The 22699-nt window shown below is 44.1% G+C and overlaps 1 protein-coding gene across 11 annotated transcripts in view; it reads right to left on the reverse strand.

Moving 5' to 3' along the window:
• The window catches only part of TFDP2 (transcription factor Dp-2), a 178997-nt gene that overhangs the window by 62876 nt on the left and 93422 nt on the right, over window positions 1-22699 (reverse strand). For 9 of the 11 annotated variants that reach the window (XM_045030682.1, XM_045030684.1, XM_045030683.1 and 6 more), the window contains one exon: window positions 14870-14973. The exons of 1 other annotated variant lie outside the window; for it this stretch is intronic. In XM_045030682.1, coding sequence (XP_044886617.1) covers window positions 14870-14973 — 104 coding nt within the window. Of the gene's footprint in view, window positions 1-14869; window positions 14974-17236; window positions 17294-22699 lie in introns of those variants that run through there. One more of the 11 variants, XM_045030690.1, reaches the window with a different exon arrangement.

Here is a 22699-nt window from a genome sequence, read left to right on the forward strand (position 1 = left end):
ATGGAATGGAACATATGTTTTCATGCTCTCTGTATGTGTATAAGGTGGGAGTTGTCTTACCAACTCTGAGAGGCCAATTAAGTTACCTCTCAGAGTTAGTAAGACAACTCCCACCTTTTCATGCTCTCTGTATGTGTATATATATCTCCTCAATATATGTTCCATTCCATGCATCCGAAGAAGTGGGCTGTAGCCCACGAAAGCTTATGCTCAAATAAATGTTAGTCTCTAAGGTGCCACAAGTACTCCTGTTCTTTTTGCGGATACAGACTAACATGGCTGCTACTCTGAAATCAGTATCCTCATATTACAAATGGAGAAACTGAGGCAGAGAAAGGGAAAGTAACTGGCCTCAAGTCACACAGCAGGCTAGTGACTGTGCTGGGAAACCAGAACCCAGGTCTCCTGACTCTCAGTTTAGTTCTCCATGTACCCGCCTGCACTGCCTTTCATCTCTGAAACAAATGTACCAGAACAAATGTTTTATTATTAATTTTAAAAGGGACACTTTGTTAGATTTGACTCAAGGTTTATGTTTTGTTTAAAAAAGTTTCAAAGGCCAGGAGAAATTTTTTAAATAGATAAAGCAAGAACATAAGAATGGCCCTACTGGGTCAGACCAAAGGTCCATCTAGCCCAGTATCCTGTCTTTCGACAGTGGCCAATGCCAGGTGCCCCAGAGGAAATGAACAGAACAGGTAATCATCAAGCAATCCATCCCCTGTCACCCATTCCCATCCCCTGTCACCCATTCCCAGCTTCTGGCAAACAGAGGTTAGGGACACCATTCCTGCCCATAGCCATTGATTCCTGCCCATAGCCATTGATGGACCTAACCCCCATGAATTTATCTAGTTATTTTTTGAACCCTGTTATGGTCTTGGCCTTCACAACATCCTCTAGAGTTCCACAGGTTGACTGTGCATTGGGAAGGCAACATTGTGATCATCTATGTAGAACACAGGCCATAGGACTTCCCTGACTTAATTCCTGTTCGAACTGCAGCATATCTTTTAGAAAAAACATGCAATCTTGATTTAAAAATTGCCAGTGATGGAGAATTCACCACAATTTTTGGTAATTTGTTCCAATGATTAATCACCCCCACTGTTTACCTTATTTCCAGTCTAAATTTGTACAGCTTCAACTTTCAGCCACTGGATCTTGCTATACCTTTGTCTGCGAGACTGAAGAGCCATTATCAATTTTTTTTCTCCACATAGGTAGTTGCAGATTGTAATCAAGTCATCCCTTAATCTTTTCTTTATTAAGATAAATAGATTCAGCTTTTATAGTCTATCAGTCTATCTATAAGGTATGTTTTTCAATCCTTTAAATACACTCATGGCTTTTCCTTCCAATTTATCAATTTCCTTCTTGAATTGAGGATACCAGAATGAGCCACAATATTCCAGTAGCAACTACAAGTGCCAAACAAAGAGGTAATGTGACTTCCCTACTCCTATGCCACATTCCCCTGTTTATACATTCAAGGACGGCATTAGCCCTTTTGTCAAAGCACTGCAGTTGAAACTCACATTAGTTGATAATCCACCATGACTTTTCAGGTCTTTTTCTGAATCACTGCTTCCCAGGATAGAGCCCATGATCCAGTAAATATAGCTTACATTTGTTGTTCCCAGATGCATTTCCTTACAGGTTCCTAAAATCTCATGCTTCAGGGCTTCAGCTGATCACCTGCAGGATCCAGGAAGGAATTTTCCCTTCCACCCTACTCCATTGTGGGTGGTGGTGGGTTTGTTTGTTTTTTGTTTTCCTTTTGCCTTCCTATTCGCATCAGGAATGATCACAGTTGGAGATAGGAGACTGGACCGGGTAAGTCAATGCACTCAGGTGATACTCAACATTCTCTCTCTCTCAGGTACTTGGCTGGATGATTCCTGCTCACATGCTAAAGGTCTAACTGATTGACATAGGTGGAGTTGGGAAGGAATTTCCCCCCTAGGTTAGACTGGCTGTGATGGTGTGGTTTTTTTTCCTCCTCTGAATAATGTGGGTGCAGGTCACTTGCCAGATCATCTGGGTCTCTCTCACTTAATCAACTCCCTGACATTGCACTTGGGTAGTGGGTCACCTTGGTCCCTCTTATGCTTTGCCTGTGGCACATAATAGGTTAGTCTCCTAAAGGCTGTAATACTTTGGTCTAATTCGGTTGCTGGGTTTGGTGTGTGGGTGGTGGCCTGTGATATACAGGAGATTAGACTAGATGATCTGGGGGTACCTTCTGGACTTAAACTCAATGACTCTATAGCTCTGTTTGGCTGTATTAAACTCATTTTGTTTGTTTGCACCCAGCTTACCGGATGGTTCTCTATCATTGATGTGTGCTCTTCATTATTTACCACTTCCCCCAATCTTTGTGTAATCTGCAAATTTGATCAGTGATGATTTTTTTCCAGGTCACTGATAAAAAATGTTAAATAGTGTAGGGCCAGGAATCACTCCTTGCAGAATTCCTCCACCCAAAACTGACCAAAAAAAACAACCCCAAAACCAAACCATTAACCAACAAATAAAATTAATTATATCCCTAACGTATTTGTAACCCAGACTCTGCAACATCTTATTTCTTGACTCTTATAAATTGCAGGTAAAAATTGCAAACATGCCTAAATCCTACTTTCAGAAGTGACTTAGACATTCAGGGGACTAAGGCCTGGTCTATGCTATGGGGTTAGGTCGAATTTAGCCATGTTAGGTTGATTTAAAAATGAATGCGTCCACACAACCAACCCCGTTCTGTCGACCTAAAGGGCTCTTAAAATCAACTTCTGTACTCCTCCCCGGCGAGGGGAGTAGCACTAAAATAGACTTTGCTGGGTCGAATTTGGGGTAGTGCGGACGCAAATAGATGGTACTGGCCTCCGGGACCTATCCCAGAGTGCTCCATTGTGACTGCTTTGGACAGCACTTTGAACTCTGACACACTAGCCAGCTACCCAGGAAAAGCCCTGAGAACTTTTGAATTTCATTTCCTGTTTGGTCAGCGTGGCGAGCCCAGCAGCACTCAGCAGCACAGGTGACCATGCAGTCCCAGAATTGCAAACAAGCTCCGAAAGGGAGACCGAAAGCCTTTGCAGAAGGTTTCTAGGGAGGGCTGCCTTATTTCATCCTCCACAGTAGGACACTTTACTACTCCAAGCCAGTAGCAAGTATTCTGGAACCATTGCAGCACAAAGCATCAATTTTGTAGCGAGTGGTCCTGGGTTTTGGTTGCATTCAAGCAACATCCGGTCTATATCTTTCTGTGTTAGCCTCAGTAGAGTGATATCATTCATGGTCACCTGGTTTGTAGCCCTGAGGATTAATCTGTTGGCCTGTAAAAATGTCTTTCTTATGAATTTAAGTATTTGATGTACTAGGCTTATAGATTTATATTAAGAATAAGTTTGGCTGAAATGCAAGAAACCTACAGGTCAAACATCCTGTATGACGCTAAGGCAACTTCAGCACATTTTGGGACCCTTACTCAGAAAAGTGATAATAAGACAAAATACCTCCGCCGATGTCTGGAGACCTTTAACTGAACCAATAACAGTAAAGGGTGGAAAAAGGGGATTTTTGCCCACAAATCTAACAAGTACACCACAAATGCGTACATACCTGTCATTCATACGCACATACACGTTAGCCTATGGGGCAAACATACCCTAACATTTCCGTGGGGGAAAGATGAAATTTGGGCATAAGAGGAAGGATTTCTGACTAATGCTCTATAAAAAGGTGAGACAATTCACCATTAGACAGGCAATTTTACCCATCTATCTGCTCCTGTCTACTCTCCATTGCCTCCATCTTCATCTACGTATCGATGTTACCCATCTACGACGGCTATTCACTATTAATAGGCCGCAGTATTATTTCTTTTCAAAACTGTAAGTGAAAAGGGATTTAATTTCCCTTATAATTTTATTTTAGTTAAAGCATTTAGCATATATAGAGTTAAATTAGAACGCAAACAATTTTGCAGTAACTTCCTCTGCCAGAGGTGTGAAAAACGCCCAAGGTGCTGCTGCACTAAGAGTGTGAGTATTCAAGTTTGCATAAATCATAAATATAGATCTTAAAGAACTATAATATTTGTAACTTTGTAATCCTGAACTGTTTTAACATTTGCTTATCGTTTCATTGATTTTAATAAAAAAGGTCTTTATGGCTATATTTGTCTCAGTGTAAGCTCCTGTCATAACCCCGAAGTTCCTTTTATAAACTCTGTAAAGCCTGATTCAGGACGAACTTTATCTTCTGATCAAACATATTGGCAAGCCAAACCCATACTAATTAATATCCAATAATTATTATTAATATTAATTAAAATTTAATTAATCAAATAAAAGTATATTAAGTGGATAAATTACATCAACACTACTAACATACCCCACATCAGGCTACACGTTGAAATAGGAGAAATTTTGTAAGGGAACAGTAAAAGGACCTCGTTCATGCTGGGCTGTTTGTGCTTGGCTAAAAGGGATCATCCCAGAGAATAGCCACGCAACGGGGGAAGGGATCATCCCAGAGAATAGCTGTGCGGTGGGGTGGGGGTAGGGTGACCAGATGTCCTGATTTTATAGGGGCAGTCCCGATTTTTGGGTCTTTTTCTTATATAGGCTCCTATTACCCCCCAGCCCCGTCCCGATTTTTCACATTTGCTGTCTGGCACCCTAGGTGGGGGTAGGTGTGTACTGCACATCTACCTGAATACTGCAGCCCTTCCTTTTAAATGTGAAACCCAACCCATTGCTTGCTCTGGGAAAGGAGGGCGCGGCAGTTTGAAAACATTCCCACATGTTATGAAAGCATAAGAAGCCAACCCCACATACCAAAAGGGTTACCATGGCTGCCTGGAAACTGAATACTGTTGCCAAGCCATGTGTGATGTGTCACCACACCGGCAGGCGCTCAATATAAAAGGCAAAATGCAACCTTGTACCTAAGCACATGTGCTGTCTGCTGTGAATTGCTTGATGCACTGTGAAAGTCTCCTTTTTGTTCTCAGAAATGTATCACCTTAAATTTTACTCTCTCTTTTTATCTCCCCCCAGGTGCAAATGTTTCTATGCTCCCCCATCATCTCCGTCCCTGAGGTTATCACAGATTAGAAGGCAAAAAAAATGCAGTCGTGATGACATGTTTTCCAAGCTCATGCAGTCCTCCCGCACTGATAGGCACAGCTTAATGCATGGAGGCCTTCAGCGGCAGAGGCCAGGAAAGAATTAAGTGAGCGCGAAGAGTGGAGGCTAATGGGGGAGCAAACAAACATGCTGAAGCGTCTGTTGGGGGAGCAATCGGACATGATGAAGTGTCTGTTGGAGTTGCAGGAAAGCGAACAAGAGCACAGACCCCACCCCACTGCATCCACTGTATAACCACATGCCCTCCTCCCCAAGTTTCATATCCGCCTCACCCAGATGCCCAAGAACGTGGGAAAGGGGAGGCTCCGGGCACCCAGTCACTCCACTCCAGAGGATGGCCCAAGCAATAGAAGGCTGTCATTCAAACAGTTTGATTTTTAGTGTGGCTACAACAAACAATGTGGCCTTGTCCTTCCCTCCTCCCCCACCGCACCCGGCTACCCTGTCTGTTATCTCATTTTTTTTTAATTAATAAAGAAAGAATGCATGGTTTCAAAACAATAGTTACTTTATTTCGAAGGGGGGAGGGTGGTTGGCTTACAGAGAATTAAAATCAACAAGGGGTGGGGGGGGGGCTTGCATCAAGGAGAAACACACACAAGTGTCACACCAAAGCCTGGCCAGTCATGAAACTGGTTTTCAAAGCCTCTCTGATGTGCAGCGTACCTTGCTGTGCTCTTCTAATCGCCCTGGTGTCTGGCTGCTCAAAATGGGATGCCAGGTGATTTGCCTCAACCTCCCACCCCGCCATAAATGTCTTCCCCTTACTCTCACAGATATTATGGAGGACACAGCAAGCAGCAATAACAGTGGGAATGTTGGTTGCGCTGAGGTCTGACCTAGTCAGCAAACAGCGCCAGTGAGCTTTTAAACGTCCAAAGGCACATTCTACCACTATTCTGCACTTGCTTAGCCTATAGTTGAACTGCTCCTTACTACTGTCCAGGCTGTCTGTGAAAGACTTCATGAGCCACAGGATCAAGGGGTAGGCTGGGTCCCCAAGGATAACTATTGACATTTCAACATCCCGAATGGTAATTTTCTAGTCTGGGAAGTAAGTCCCTTATTGCAGCTGCTCGAACAGCCCGGAGTTCCTAAAGATGCGAGCGTCATGCACCTTTCCCGGCTATTCCACATTGATGTCGGTGGAAACGTCCCTTGTGATCCACCAGTGCTTGCAGCACCATTGAGAAGTACCCTTTGCGGTTTATGTACTGATTGGCAAGGTGGTCCGGTACCAAGATGGGGATATGCGTTCCATCTATCGCCCCACCACAGTTAGGGAACCCCATTGCAGCAAAGCCATACAGTATGACCTGCACACTTCCCAGAGTCACTACCCTTGATAACAGAACTTCAATGAGTGTATTGGCTACTTGGATCACAGCAACCCCCACAGTAGACTTGCCCACTCCAAATTGATTCCCGGCTGACCGGTAGCAGTCAGGCATTGCAAACTTCCACAGGGCTATCGCCACTCGCTTCTCAACTGTTAGGGCAGCTCTCATCTTGGTATTCCTGCACTTTAGGGTGGGGGAAAGCAACTCACAGAGTTCCAGGAGAGTGGCCTTATGCATGCCAAAGTTTTGCAGCCACTGTGAATCATCCCATAACCTCAACACTATGCGGTCCCACCAGTCTCTGCTTGTTTGCCTGGCCCAGAATCGGCATTCAACTGTAACAACCAGCCCCAGTGCCACCATGATGTCCCAATTGCCACAGCCCAGGCTTTCAGGAACATCTGTGTCCATGTCCTCATCAAAATCCTCCTCTTAGCCTGGTTCTGCATATACTCCAGGATAATGCGCGAGGTGTTTACAATGCTCACAACAGCAGCGGTGACAGTGAGCTGAGCGGGCTCTATGCTTGCCATGGTATGGCGTCTGCATGGGTAATCCAGGAAAAAAGGTGCAAAACGATTGTCTGCCGTTGCTTTCACAGAGGGAGGGGTGACTGACGACATGTACCTGAAACCACCCGCAACAATATTTTTGCCCCATCAGGCATTGGCATTAGGAGCTTAACCCAGAATTCCAATAGGCAGCAGAGACTGCAGGAACTGTGGGAAAGATACCCACAGTGCACCGCTAGCCACGGCAGTGAGGATGCACTCCGCGGACTTAATGCGCTTAGTGTGGACATACGCAATCGACTGTATAAAATCAATTTCCAAAAATCATCTTCTATAAAATTGACCTAATTTTGTAGTGTAGACATACCCTAAGTCTTACTGGAAGTCAATGGAACTTAGGTGCCTAAGTCTCTTTTGCCCTCAAGACATAAAAACAGATCCATGTTGCTTTGTTATGCCGATATTTATAGGGCCCTCATCACTGTCTATGCTAACTAAAATGCTAAGAGTAAGTTCCATAATGGTGTAAATTACATCAAAATGTTAGTATTCTGTTTTATTCCCTAACTGTGTAAGATGTTATTACTACAGCAGCTAGGGAAACATTTTCTAAATTTATGATTTTATCTCAACAGTATTCATTTGCTGCTAAAGAGATGTTTTGATGGCTTTTCTCCATGATGTGAACTGATGTGTTTACTCTTTTTTTAGCATATGTTCAGTTAAAATAAGTTCTGAGTCCATTCTATTTATAAAAAATATTGCTTAAAGAAATAGCTTTATAATAAAGAAAAACCTATATGATGATCAATATCTTTACTTGTAAACTGTTGCATTTTTGGCTAATTTTAGTTAGCTCAGTGCTGTGCTTGACAGAGCATGTGTACTGAAGATGGTAGAAGATAATCACCCTCAAGGGAATAGATGTTTCAGGTTGCAGAAGAAATATCTCCATGAAAAGCTATGGGGGTGGGGTGTGTATTTTTATTAAAAGGGTGGAGGCAGACTCACAAAGGTTAACATTAAATTTTGCTTTTAAAAAGTCTCATGAAAACATAGAAGAGTTAACAAGGTAGACAATAACCTCCTCTTCAAGCATGCTTGAATTTTTCATTGTGACAAAAAGCTAGAGGGATTTAACTGTGGACTTAGGTTTTATGAACTGTCTCAAAAAATTGAGTTACCATGTCAGCAGATAGATAAGGTAAGAAGCTGGCTAGCAAAAAGTAAAGGTTATTTTTGTGTGAAGTCAATTAGCAATGCCATATGTTTAGGGTGACCAGATGTGCCAATTTTATAGGGACAGTCCCAATTTTTTGGGGCTTTGTCTCATATAGGTGCCTATTCCCCCCCCTCCACCCCCTGTCCTGATTTTTCACACTTGCTGACTGGTCACCCTACATATGTTTCAATATTACACGCAAGACCCATTTTATACATCAATAATGTGGAAGAAGGGACCTGCAGAAAGGGAGCAACATTTGCTGATAGGTATGGGGACAAGAAAATACCTAGTTTTATGTCGTGGAGGAGGAGAGTAAGAGTCAGAGTGACTTTAACAACACAAGTACTTTATGAATTTCAGTCTAAGGAAATACAAGTAATCCGTGCAGAAGAAAATGGGCACATTCCTATTTGCTCTACATTACAAGAAACCAAGCAGGTGAAACAATTTAGTACTGCAAAATAGTTAGGAAAAAGGCAAACAAAATTCTATAATACTGTAGTAATATTAGATTCACAGAGAGCAGGATGATTAATCTGCTGATGGTAAATCAGGCCTAGTCTACACTACGCGTTTATACCGAATTTAGCATCGTTAAACCAATTTAACCCTGCATCTGTCCACACAACGAGGCCCTTTATATCGATATAAAGGGCTCTTAAAACCGATTTCTGTACTCCTCCCCGACGAGAGGAGTAGCGCTGAAATCGGTATTGCCATGTCGGATTAGGGTTAGTGTGGCTGCAAATCGACGGTATTGGCCTCCGGGCGGTATCCCACAGTGCACCATTGTGACCGCTCTGGAAAGCAATCTGAACTCGGATGCACTGGCCAGGTAGACAGGAAAAGCCCCGCAAACTTTTGAATTTCATTTCCTGTTTGCCCAGCGTGGAGCTCTGATCAGCACGGGTGGCAATGCAGTTCCAAATCCAAAAAGAGCTCCAGCATGGACCGTACGGGAGATACTGGATCTGATCGCTATATGGGGAGACAAATCTGTTCTATCAGAGCTCCGTTACAGAAGACGAAATAACAAAGCATTTGAAAAAATCTCCAGGCTATGATAGACAGAGGCCACAGCACAGTGCTGTGTGACAAGCATAACGGAAAGCCAAAGAATCAAATGGATGCTCATGGAGGGAGGGAGGGGGTACTGAGGACTCCAGCTATCCCACAGTCCCCAAAAAGCATTTGCATTCTTGGCTGAGCTCCCAATGCCTGAAGGGTCAAAAACATTTTCATGGGTGTTTCAGGGTATATGTCGTCAATTTACACACACCCCCCAAAAGAAAAGGGGGAAAAAAACATTTCTCGCCTTTTTTCAATGTCACCCTATGTGTACTGCATGCTGCTGGTAGACGGGTGCTGCAGCGCTGAACACAGCATCCCCTTCCCGGTGGCAGACGGTACAATATGACTGCTATCCATCATCATCAGCCCGTGAGTGCTCCTGGCTGGCTTCGGTGAGGTCGGCTAGGGGCGCCTGGGTAAAAATGGGAATGACTCCCTGTCATTCCCGGCAGATCGTACAGAATGGCTGGTAACCGTCTTCATCATAGCAACTGGAGGCTGAGCTCCATCAGCCCTCCCCTTTCATGTCTAAAGAAAAGATTCTGTACTGCCTGGACTATCATAGCAGCGGGAGTCTGGGCTCCTGGCCCCCCTACCCTTTAATGTTGTACCTGGACTATCATAGCAGCTGGAGGCTTCCTCCCCCTCAATTTTATCTCACTAAAAACTCAGTGTTTCTTATTCCTGCATTCTTTATTACTTCATCACACAAATGGGGGGACACTGCCACGGTAGCCCAGGAGGGTTGGGGGAGGAGGGAAGCAATGGGTGGGGTTGTTGCAGGGGCACCCCCTAGAATGGCATGCAGCTCATCATTTCTGCGGGATCTCTGGGGCTCTGACATGGAGCGGCTGTGCTCTCTGGTTCTCTAGTACACTTGCCCCATATTCTAGGCAGGACTGACTATTTTTAGACAAAACATAAAGAAGGGAATGACCTGGGGAGTCATTCCCATTTTTGTCCATGCGCCCCCGGCCAACCTCAGCGAGGCCAGCCAGGAGCACCCATGACAGCAGCAGATGGTACAGAACGACTGATAACCGTCATCTCATCGCCAATTTACAATGGCATGGCAGACGGTGCAATAGGGATGGTAACCGTCTCTGCTACCTTGCAAAGGCAAATGAATGCTGCTGTGTAGCACTGCAGTACTGCGTCTGTCAGCAGCATCCAGTATACATACGGTGACAGTGACAAAAGGCAAAACGGGCTCCATGGTTGCCATGTTATGGCATCTGCCAGGGCAATCCAGGGAAAAAGGGAGCGAAATGATTGTCTGCCATTGCTTTCACGGAGGAAGGATTGAGTGACGACATTTACCCAGAATCACCCGCGACACTGTTTTTGCCCCATCATGCATTGGGATCTCAACCCAGAATTCCAATGGGCGGGGGAGACTGCAGGAACTATGGGATAGCTACGGGATAGCTACCCACAGTGCAACGTTCCGGAAATCTACGCTAGCCTCGGTACATGGACGCACACCGCAGAATTAATGTGCTTAGTGTGGCAGCATGCACTCGACTTTATACAATCTGTTTTACAAAACCGGTTTATGTAAAATCGGAATAATCCCGTAGTGTAGACATACTCTCAGATGCTGCTCTTCTGGCTACTGATTGAAAAGTGACAGGGCAGCCAGGAGGGGAGGTTTCATGGCAATTGAGAGGATACATGAAGACCTGGGAGAACAGCAATGAAGACACTTGGTGGTGGTGGCTGCTCATGGTGATTGAGTTGGGGTTTATGGAGTTACCTGTGAGTGATTGGATGCATTTTACTTTAAGAATAACAAGATTCATATGCACAGTGTAGACAAGAACACATAAATAGTGTAAATAAATAAATGCCACCATTCCTGACTCTGTGACACAAATTTCTCTCCAACAATGGTAACTACCTGCTGAAAAGCCCTGAAATTGCTGATCACTCAGGTTAGGACAACAATACATATGGAGAGAGATTGTGCAAGAAGAATTCTCCCTTTATAGAAGCTACATTCTGAATATTATGCATAATTTTGGTCACTCTATAAATGCTGTTATAAAAATGAAACTCATATGGAGGATCATCGAACAGCTGCCCACAACTGGTTAAGTCTGAAACAGTTTAAGAGTATGCTTAGATTCCTCACTTAAGCTCTCATACAACAGCAACTGCAAGCAATCCTTTCTACCACATATGGCTGGCTAGGGCACTGCATCCCATCCTGGCGGACAATGACCTGGCCTCAGTAATACACATCTTTGTCATGTCCCATCTGGATACAGCAATGCAATATAGTGAGGCATGAAACCACCAACCCTCAGGAAACTGCAATTAATACAATATCAGTAGTGTGTCTCCACAGTAACATAGGCTTTCACAAGCACATTTTACAAGCTTCCATTCACTATGCTGGCTCTGCACAGAATATTACATCAAATTCACGGTCTTGGGCCTTATGTTAAAGGTGCTTAATGTTCTGAGGCCTGGATACCATCAGAGATTGCCTAACACTCTGGGACAAGAACTGTAGTCAACAATTCCACTTCTTGGACTATAGAGCTGTCCACTGCAAAAGTAAAGCTCATTTATTCAAGAGGCACTGCTTCTAAGGACCACCACAAACAACACCAACTTTCATTCAAAGCTGGTGCATTTCCTTCAATCTGGCCTTTGCTAGTAAAAATACATAGCACATATTCATTTTTTAAATGTAAGTTTCAAAAAATTTACATGCGGTTTTCCCCAGAGGAGAGGAAGAGAGAAAAGAACTACATATTACACGTTAAGATGTTAGTCATGTTGCTGAGGTGTTGGAATGTACTCAAACAGCATAGTCATGGGTGTTGTGATAACTGGGCCTATTAATTTACTCTAAATATAAGGCTCACTGTAAAAAATACATGAAGGTTCATAAGATGTCACAATAATCTAAAATAACAAATGTTGATGGGAAAAAGGTATGAAAGAGGAATAGAAAGACTGAATTAGTCCAAACAAAAAGGCCTACTGATATAACTCAAGGACCATGCTTGGTAAACAAGAAAAGTGTGGAACCAGAACCCAGTGAATCAAAATTGCTGTGGCAGAAAGTAAGCCTAATCGGTTGAAAAAATAGTAAGGTTATGCCCACTATTTCCTTTGTGGGTCTTTAAAGAAAAGAGACTTATGGGGGAAAACCCTCTTGCGTTTCAAATGTAGACAAGCACTGAGTCTGATTATGGTGGAAGCAGTTGCAGCAGCCAGTTTTCTATCTCCAGCAGCTTGTCCTGGCTCTGGCCCACTAAATTTACTGCTGATGTCATGAATGTGCGCTCTGTATGATTGGGTGCATGCTCTTCTTCCTAAAAGCAGTAAGAGGAGGAGATAAACACAGATCCAACCTAGAGTCAAATTAAACCCCCCATAGATCAAGTGTAATTGATGCTAAACTAATAGTCTCTTTTATTCTAAAACAAGAAGTCAGTGAAGAAAAATGTCATGTAAAATTTAGTGGGAGTGTGTCCATAGGTTGACTTACATTTGACTGTTAACTGGACATTTAGATTCATAGAAGACCTTAGTTACCCAAAACTGGATCACTGGGCAGTCTGCATCTGTCAAAATAGATGGGGAGTATTTCAAGGGAACCCTCCTATGCTCAACTTAAATCTGGTCCTTTTTAAGAGGAGTTTAGAGTCTGAAATTACTCCTAAACCTGCCGCTGGATTCCCCTGTCAAATGTTGTCATTATGCAATCATGTTTTTCTATCTTTCTTTTCTTTCTTTTTTTTTTTTAAAGTTCTCTATCCTGTTACTGTGAGAAAAACCTCACAACAAAAAAGAAGAGCTGCCTATAGTAAAGATTTATATTTAAATTATCTCTACACAAAGAATTCTTATATTGATAAAGTAGGTAAGTTTGCAGGCTCAGGCCTTGTGTGTTTAACTTTATTCATATGAATAGCCCCAGTGAAGTCTAAAACTGTCAAAGTAATGAACAGTCATTTTCTGTCCAATATCTTTCAAGCTATAGTAATCTCAGGTGTTTCTTCTAATAGTAGATAAAATAATTCAAACAGAAGTATGGTTTTTAACTTGACAGTATCCCTTAAGAGTACTCAATTGTTCAGTTTATGTTATTCTGCAGAAATGGGTTGCTCCTGATAAGTAAAACACACACCAAATATTTATTAGAATTTACACTTAGAGGCTGATGTAATTTCCAGCCCCTTATATTCCCCCCCCCCCCACACACACACACACGTTTAAGGGGCTTAAAAAGTCACCCACCCATGGCAAGGGGCTGTATCTGAACGGTCAACAACAGAAATCATAATTCAGCACTTATGCTAAAGCTTTCTCTGTTGCTACCACGACAGGACTCAGGCAGGTCAGGAGTTTTCACCACTGTGTTGTCTAACCCTGGAGAGAACGTGTGCGCTTAAATGAGTGAGGTGACAGGGTGGTAAAAATGCCCAATTTATTTCTATGTTACAGCTTTCACTATTGCTATCACGGCCAAGAGTTGTGAATTACAGGTTCCATTTTTGCAAAAAACAAAAACAAAAACAAAATTCATATGCACACACTGGGAGTGTGTTTGCAGGGCAATGATTGTATTAACTTTGTGGTTCTCTCTCACTCTTTTTCTTTGCAATCACTTATGGCATCCACATAGTAACACTGTTTTGGGTAAAAACATTCTAGTGCATCAATATAGCACGTCTTAGAAAGTTCATTTCAGGAACTCCTGAAACACTAATTCCAAAATGCTCAGTACTACTCTAGGAGCAAGGCTTTTAGCTAATACCAAATGCAAGGCGCAGGACTAGCTATAGTGCTTGTGGTTTCCTGTCCAACTTGGACAGAAACCCCTGGAGACTATGGGTTTTGCAAACTAGAAACCATTACAACAAATTCTTGTAAAACGCCTTGGATGGCTGTTGTATATCATGTATTCCAAGCAATAGCTTACTACTACGTCTAGCTTATGCATGCAAGACTACTACTGTCCTATCCATTAAGAAATTGATCTGTTGCTGAAAATAGTTCTCAAAATGGATCCTCCTGAACCAGTGCCGTACACTGCTTAGCTAGTATAGACAATAACATACCATTTTAGCACAGATATAACAATAAGTTGAAACTCTAGGCAAATAACAGAATACCAGGCACACTCTCTCCTCTTGTGTGGAGGGAATGTTGCACATAAAAATATTCAACAGCAGCGGCAACATTCTGGAGGGGAAAAATGTTTTTTTCAATTCAATTTTGATTAAAGGATAAATGTCACGTAATAGGTGTAGCTGCATATTTTTGCACAAGGAGCCTCCACTCACTCTAGAACATGTAGGTATGTATGCCCATACAGAATCTCTCCTGGGAGTGGTGTTATGGTAGAGTGCCAAGAACACTGTTCCTACTTCATTACCTGTGGATACAAGGGGGAGCACTTATGTCTCTTCAACGGCATTTATAGCTGGAGGAGTAGTTGCAGTGGTAGTTTGTACTTTCACTTTTAACCTTTTTATGTTAAGTAAACAGAAAGTCATCCATATAGTTACACAATGTAATGTTGCCCAGAGTTAGAGTACTTACCATTTGGGGTCCAACATTCACGTTTATTGGTCCTAAGGTTTTTGGCAAAATCTTAGCTGGGGAATTGGTGCTGGAAACTGGTAATGCAATTACTGAAATGTTACCTAAAGAAAAGTGATAAAAAAACAGAATTCTAAATTATTCCCTTAAAGAGTAAGCTATGAGTAATGCTTTAGTGAACTCTTTCTTATGTCAAATTTTGAAATACGTGAGTTTCTTCTCTTTCTTGTACTTTGTAAACATACCCTCACAAAAGGTCAAGGTCTTTTAACGAGACACTGTCAACTCACCAGGCCCCAGATTTTTACCTACCTTAAAAGTTACATTTTAACTTATATACTTCCTGAAATAATATCCTCTTGACTCCACAAAAAAGAGGAACCCACTGGCTGCCACATACTTTAATATAAAAAGTTAAACTCATGGGTGTGCCTACAAAAATAGACCCACATCTGGATGATTTTTTTTGTACACTTACAGTGGGCTAGTGCTGTCATTGTAGTGTCACTTTACCAGGATGAGGGCTCTGCTCACAATGCAAGAGTGGTAGTTCCCATTGCAAACCATCACTAAATAGTTATCTGTTGGGCACCAATGCGGTGATGGAAAGTCCAAAATTGGTACTCCTGTCATGGAGATTTGCATGTCAATGCATACTCTATGCATACTCTATGGACAAGCTATTCGATCACAGAAGCATTTAAACAAGTGAAACCCAATGTGCCCAATTTGCTCCACTCCTCTGTTTTAATAAGCCCATGAGTATACTGACAGGAAGGATTAATGCTGATTGGTGATACAGACTTTAGTAGATGATTGGGGCAAGTTCCTGTATGTGTCCACAGGTGTCCATGCAAATTGCATATACCAGAATTTTGAAAAACTGTTTCTCCCTCTCCCCGTTGCCCCCGCCCCAAGAGCATGCAGAGGGCAACTCTCTGTTCCCACCAAACAACATCTGAATATAGTGGTCTAGGTGACCTACTCATCTTACATATCCACTTTTCCCATGGCTAATGAAACCAGTCCTAAACCTCTCTCTCCACCACCTTGATTCTTTTCCTTCAGCCTTTGAGTATGCTGTAACATACCTTATTCTAAAATCCCTTTGACCCATTTATCTTTCTACTGCCCATCTCCCTTTGACTCTAAGGTCCTTGAGGATGCCCACCAGTTGTCTTGACTTTCTCTGCTATAACTCTCTTCTGTATACCCTGTATCCAGCTTCCACCTCTTCATGCCAATGAAACTGCTCTAACTCATGTCACTAACAACTTCCTGCTTCTCAAGCTTAAGGGCATCATCGCCAGACTTGTTCTCCTCAAGGTATCAACAACTTTCACCTCAGCTGACTACTCCCATCATCTTCCACTTGCTCTCCTCTCTGCATTTTTACAATTCTGCACTCTCCTAGTTCTCTTCCTAGCTCATGAATCACACATTTTGCTTCCACCTTTTCCTGTTCTATCAGAGTCCTTCAGGGTTCTATCTTCGTCCATACGCCCTATCTTTTTCTCCCTCTATACTTTCGCATTAGGTGACTTCATCCATTTCCAGTTTTAGTTATAATCTTTAAGATGACAAATCTCAAATTTCTCGTGATACCTCTAATCTTTTTGTTTGTTGTTTGCATCTCGGTATGGCTCCTTCACATCACCTCCTTGATACATAGCCATCATCTCAAACTAACCATAACAAAACCAGAATTTTGAATATCTCATCTTCCCTCTCTGGGTTTTTCCATAAGCTGATAGACATCATCATCCTTTTACCAGGCTCACAATCTCAGTGTCATATGATTTGTCTCCTCCTTTGCCAATACATATCCAGGCTAATGCCAAAGCCTTCATCCTTAAGGCTTCACTAAAAGTTCCCTTCCCTCTTCATCTTCAAATTAAAATTCCTACCCATGTCAAGATCAATGTCTTCAATTCCGGCCTCTTGCCATGTCATTTCATCCTCTTCTAGGCTATACAAAATGCTATTTGTAAAAACCATCCTGCTTGCATGTTGCTCTAATTCACTCTTCCTCATATTCCTTCACTGGCTTCCCCGCCTCCTTCCACATCATGTTCAGACATTCTATCTTCAACTGCAAGGCTGTAAACTCCTCTGCCTAGACCTCCATATTCATTTCCCACTACTCCCAATTCCTGTTATCTACGCATTTCCCAAATCTCCCTTCCAAATGGTTGTTTTATTTCCTTTACTCACTTGCCCTTGCTCATTCTTCCATGACTCCCTGATGCTCAGAACTTCCTCCCTTTCTGTACCTCATTTAAACCACACTTCTTCCATGAAAACTTTCAATAACAACGTTTAACCAGAACATACACAAATGGGAGAGGGGGGACTGTGGTTACTTACCTGCACTGTAACTGTTCTTCAAGATGTGATTCACATGTGTATTTCACTCAGGTGTATGCACACCCAGCACGCTGGAATAAAAGATCTTCCTGGCAGCAGTACCCAGTGGGGCTGTGCACGCACTGGGGCTCCTCCCAAGGCTATATAAGGGTGGTGTTGCTCTGACCCCATTCAGTCCCTCTGAAATGAAACATGTCTCAAGACACCAAGGCAGAGGGGACAGGTCATGGAATACACACGTGAACCACCTCTTGAAGATGTAATAATTTTTTCTTCTTTGAGTGGTTGCACGCAGTGATGAGCTGCCAAAATCTTAACAACGGGTTCCCTATAAAAAGTTCTGATTTAACAACGGGTTCCCTATAAAAAGTTCTGATTTAAGGGATGTGCGACAGCATGTATTTTTTGTACCAATAGGGTTACCATACGTCCATATTTTCCCAGGAGGTGATTAAGAACCGAAAAGCCTGACATGTCCAGGAAAATACAGATGTATTTTAACCCTACCTAAAGTTCTTTTTTAAAAAGATGGGGCTGAACTAGAAATGAGCTCCGTTTCACATGTGTGGGTGGTGATCAGGGACAGTCTCAATTTTTGGGTCTTTTTCTTATATAGGCTCCTATTACCCCTCACCCCCGTCCCGATTTTTCACACTTGCTGTCTGGTCACTCTAGGGTGTGCACATGTGTGGGTCCCAGCTGCTCCCTGCCCCCCCCTCATTAAAGCAGGTGTGCAGGGTTACTGCCCTGGGAACTGCAGGGCACCAGTGGATGTGGGGCTGGCTGCCCATAGGGGCGTGGGGCAGGGCTAGCTGGAGGCAGGGAGTGACACGGGCTGGCTGTGGGCAGGTGATGCAGACGGGCGGGCTGCGGGTGGCTGTGGGCAGGGGGTGGCTGCGGGCGGCTGTGGGCAGAGGCTGGCTGCAGGCAGGGGGTGGCTGTGGCAGGGGCTGCAGGCAGAGGCTGGCTGCGGGCAGAGGGTGGCTGTGGCAAGGGCTGGCTGCGGGCAGAGGGCGGCTGTGGGCAGGGGCTGGCTGCGGGTGGCTGTGGGCAGGGGGTGGGGCAGAGGGCGGCTGTGGGCAGGGGCTGGCTGCGGGTGGCTGTGGGCAGGGGCTGGCTGCGGGCAGGGGGCGGCTATGGGCAGGGGGTGGCTGGGGGCAAGGGCTGGCTGGGGCTGGCTGGGGGCAGGGGGTGGCTGGTGGCTGGGGCTGGCTGCGGGCAGGGGGTGGCTGGGGGCAGGGGCTGGCTGGTGGCTGGCTGGGGGTGGCTGGGGCTGGCTGGGGGCAGGGGGTGGGGCAGGGGCTGGCTGGGGGTGGCTGGGGGCGGGGCAGGGGATGGCTGGGGGCGGGGCAGGGGATGGCTGGGGGCAGTGGGTGGCTGGGGGCTGGCTGGGGGCAGGGGCTGTGGCAGGGGCTGGCTGGGGGCAGGGGCTGTGGCAGGGGCTGGCTGCGGGCAGGGAAGGCGGGGGAGGGGCGCAGATACTCACACGGGGCGGGGGCTGGGAGCAGCAGGATGCAGCCGGGGACTCACCAGGCAGCAGCCCCAGGGCCAGAGGTCCAAAGAGCAGGAGCAGCAACAGCGCCAGGAGGCAGCTTACATGGCTCTCGCAGCACAGCGCAGCGCCCCCCGGCGGCCGGGAGGAGGAATTACAGGCTTCCCAGGCAGAGCCCATCAAAGCTTCCCTCGCAGGGAAGCTAGTTAACAAGCGGTTCTAAAACCGCTTCTAAATTTAACAACGGGTTCGTGCGAACCGGCTCCAGCTCACCCCTGGTTGCACGTGTATTCCACTCAGGTGACTCACAAGCAGTGCTATTAGGAGGTGGAACTCAGAATCTACTTAAATAGTGACTGTAGGATTGCTTTCCCAAAGTTTGCATCAGATCTTGAAGTCGTTGTGATGGTGCAATGGTGAGTGGAGAGATGCACAGGGAACCAGTGTCCGACAGATGTCCAATAATATGGGAATATACCACAAAAATGCTACCGAGGTAGCTTGAGCCCTTGTTGAATGGGCCAACAGTCTGTGCAGTGGATGGGTGATGCAAGAAATAATCCATTTGGAAACTGTTTGTGCTGAAGTTATCTGACCTTTAATTCTGACCGCAAAAGAGACAAAGAGCTAAGGAGATGAACTAAAGGCTTAGTGCTGTCCAGACAAAAGGCCAGTGCTTGCCTTGCATCCAAAGTATGAAGGCACTCTTCATATTCATTTGAGTACAACTTTGGGGAAAAAACAGGCAGGCATATTATCTGGGTCAAATTAAATGCCCACACTACTTAATTAAAAACTGATGTTGTGACCTCAAGGCTACTTTATCTTTGAAAAATTGGGTATATGGAGGATCTGCCATCAGCTTGAAGCTCACCTATTCTTTTGGCTGATATAATTGCAATGAAAAAGGATATCTTTTGACAGAGATGAAGCAAAGAACAAGTTGTCAAACGCTCAAAGGAAGGACCCATGAGGGCGTATAGTACAATGTAAAGGTCCAAAAGTGTGTCTTTTACAGGAGGAAAAATGCAAACAAATGCCTTTTAAAAAAATCTAACCACCATGGGGTTTGGAAAAAAATGACTTCCCTTGAATGGGGGGAAGGATTTCTGAGAATGGAGCTAAGTGGACTCTCAGCGAACTCAGAAAAAGACCCAAGGATTTAAGGTGAAGCAGATACTCTATAATGTCCTGGATCATAGCACCTGCTGGCTAAATTCTCAGACTAATGAACCAGAATCGAGAAGCACTTCCTAGTGGATTGCTTTCTATTAAAAAGTATTTCCTGAACTGCCACAAAACAGTCTTTTTCCCCTTGATCTACCCACTCAAAAGCCATGCCATGAAGCGCAGGCTGCTCGGATCTTGGAGCCACATCTGTCTGTGCTGCTGGGACAGCAGGTCTGGAAGAAGAAAAGGCCATGGGGTTGAAGAGTCTGTGAAGATCTGAGAAGCAACACAATCTTGAACAGGCTGGTTCACTGAGCATTATCTCGGCACAATCTTGTTTCTATCTGACCTGACCTGAGGGATGAGTGGAATGCGGGGGGAAATACACGAGTGCCGCTCCCCATCTCGGCAGAAAGGCATCAGTCATTGAGCCTAAACTGTGAACTACTTGAGAACAAAAACGACAACATTTCTTGTTGTCTTTTGTTGCAAACAAGTGTTGACTGACGGAATACCCTAGGCCTTGAATACGGTCCTCAACATACTGTTCTTTAGGGACCATTCATGATTCCAGGAGAAACTCCTGCTGAGATGCTTGGCCAATTGATTCAGGAGCCAGGTAAGGGAGCAGTAATGGGAGTAATGCCTTCCTTAATGCAAAAGTCCCAGAGTTTAATCACTTTCCAATAGAGCTTATTGGACTGTGCTCCCTCTGTCTATACATTGTAGATGTATAGTCAAGGAGTATCTGGGCGACTGATGTGAAGATCAAAAGCATGGCAGACTCTGTAAACTGTTCAAAGCTCAAGAACACTGATATGAAGAGCTGCTTTCTTGCTCCATCCACAAAGCTTGGATTTGCAAATCCCATGGCTGCATGTAGGGATATTAAAGAAGGTTTATGTTAAAAGTAAATTTGTGATTCTAACCTGCAAGCCACCAGCTGTAGACATGGTTTATATGAAAAATGACTTATTGTTAATTGATGCCTTATAACTAAAGGTTTATGTTAAAAGTAAATTTGTGATTCTAACCTGCAAGCCACCAGCTGTGTCTGTGTGAAGCCTGCTCAAAGAAATACTTTGTATAAAACTTGTTAAACATTTTAATTAACTCTAAGTAAGCCAAAACAGTAGCTGTTATAGTGTATAGATAGAGACCCCCACCCTCTGTAAGTTTTCATCTCACTTTATCTTTGATTGTTAAAAGACAGGGAGTCTCACATAAATTGGTAACACCCCAAAAAGTAAAAAGACAGTGAAATAGATGTGATTAAGATAGAGAATGTATGTGAATGCTTGCCTAGTTTAAACAATGAATGAATGGTTAGGGAGTTACCAGTCTAAAGAATTCAGTGTTGGCTGAAGAAGGTGTCAAGTGGGATCAACCAGATGACCCCCACCATCTCAAAGGAAGGAAAAACAAGCATCTGACAGAATGGAGCCAGCCACCTGCTGATTGATTTAGCAACAGCAAAATGAAGCAACTCTCATGAACTGACATAGGGAAAAATCCCTATAAAACTGGACTCTAAAGAATAAGGACTTTGAGTCTATGGTTCTGATACCAACCTCCAGGAGCATCAGATGCATCTGACACAGACTCGGCTCCATCCTCATGACCAAGATACCTGGCCAGTAACTTGGCATGAGCAACATCTAGGCTGGTAACTATAACATCTATACAGAACCTGAATGAATGATTGTGTGGATGAATGTGTGTGTGTGTGTGTGTGTGTGTGTGTGTGTAAGGAATAAGTAGTAATAGAAACAAGTAGGAAAACATTGTCTTTTGTTTTGTTATGGTATTTACAATAAATGTGGCATCTTTGCCTTATCCCTCTTAATAAGATCCTGCTGGTTTTTATTATATTGGTATAACATGCACACCCCACCCTATCAGAAAGATGTCAGTAACATCCTCTTGGCTGGAAGGGGGCAAGCAAATGGTATGCCTCCACATTCACTATTCTGATCCATTCACCACTCTAGGGACCACAGAAGGAACCTCAATCAACTTGTCCAAGGACAGTCTCTTTAGTTGATAGACTACGCTCAGCCATCCCTGAATGATGTGCAGGCTTAGCATGACAAGCAAGGTCACTTAAGCACATGAAGTCATGTGGCCTAGTAGACTTAAACATCCCTGAAGGGGCGAGACTTGAGAGACGGGCACAACAGGTGGCTGTATTTCAAAGAAACCTTATTGAGGTTGCAGGAACAAACCATCCCGATGTGTAGGAAGAGAAGTAAATATGGCAGGCGACCAGCTTGGCTTAACAGTGAAATCCTTGCTCGTCTTAAACACAAAAGAACAGCTTACAAGAAGTGGAAGATTGGACAAATAACCAGGGAGGAGTATAAAAGTATTGTTCAGACATGCAGGTGTGAAATCAGGAAGGCCAAATCACACTTGGAGTTGCAGCTAGCCGGAGATGTTAGGAGTAACAAGAAGGGTTTCTTTAGGTATGTTAGCAACAGGAAGAAAGTCAAGGAAAGTGTGGGCCCCTTGCTGAATGAGGGAGGGAACCTAGTGACAGAGGATGTGGAGAAAGCTAGTGTACTCAATGCTTTTTTTGCCTCTGTCTTCACAGACAAGGTCAGCTCCCAGACAGCTGCACTCTGCAGCACGGTATGGGGAGGAGGTGACCAGCTCTCTGTGGAGAAAGAAGTAGTTCGGGGCTATTTAGGAAAGCTGGACGAGCACAAGTCCATGGGGCCGGATGCGCTGCATCCGAGGGTGCTAAAGGAGTTGGCCGATGAGATTGCAGAGCCATTGGCCATTATCTTTGAAAAATCATG

The sequence above is a fragment of the Mauremys mutica genome, chromosome 9 (assembly GCF_020497125.1).
Source record: "Mauremys mutica isolate MM-2020 ecotype Southern chromosome 9, ASM2049712v1, whole genome shotgun sequence".
In the NCBI taxonomy this organism is placed as follows: Eukaryota; Metazoa; Chordata; order Testudines; family Geoemydidae; genus Mauremys; species Mauremys mutica.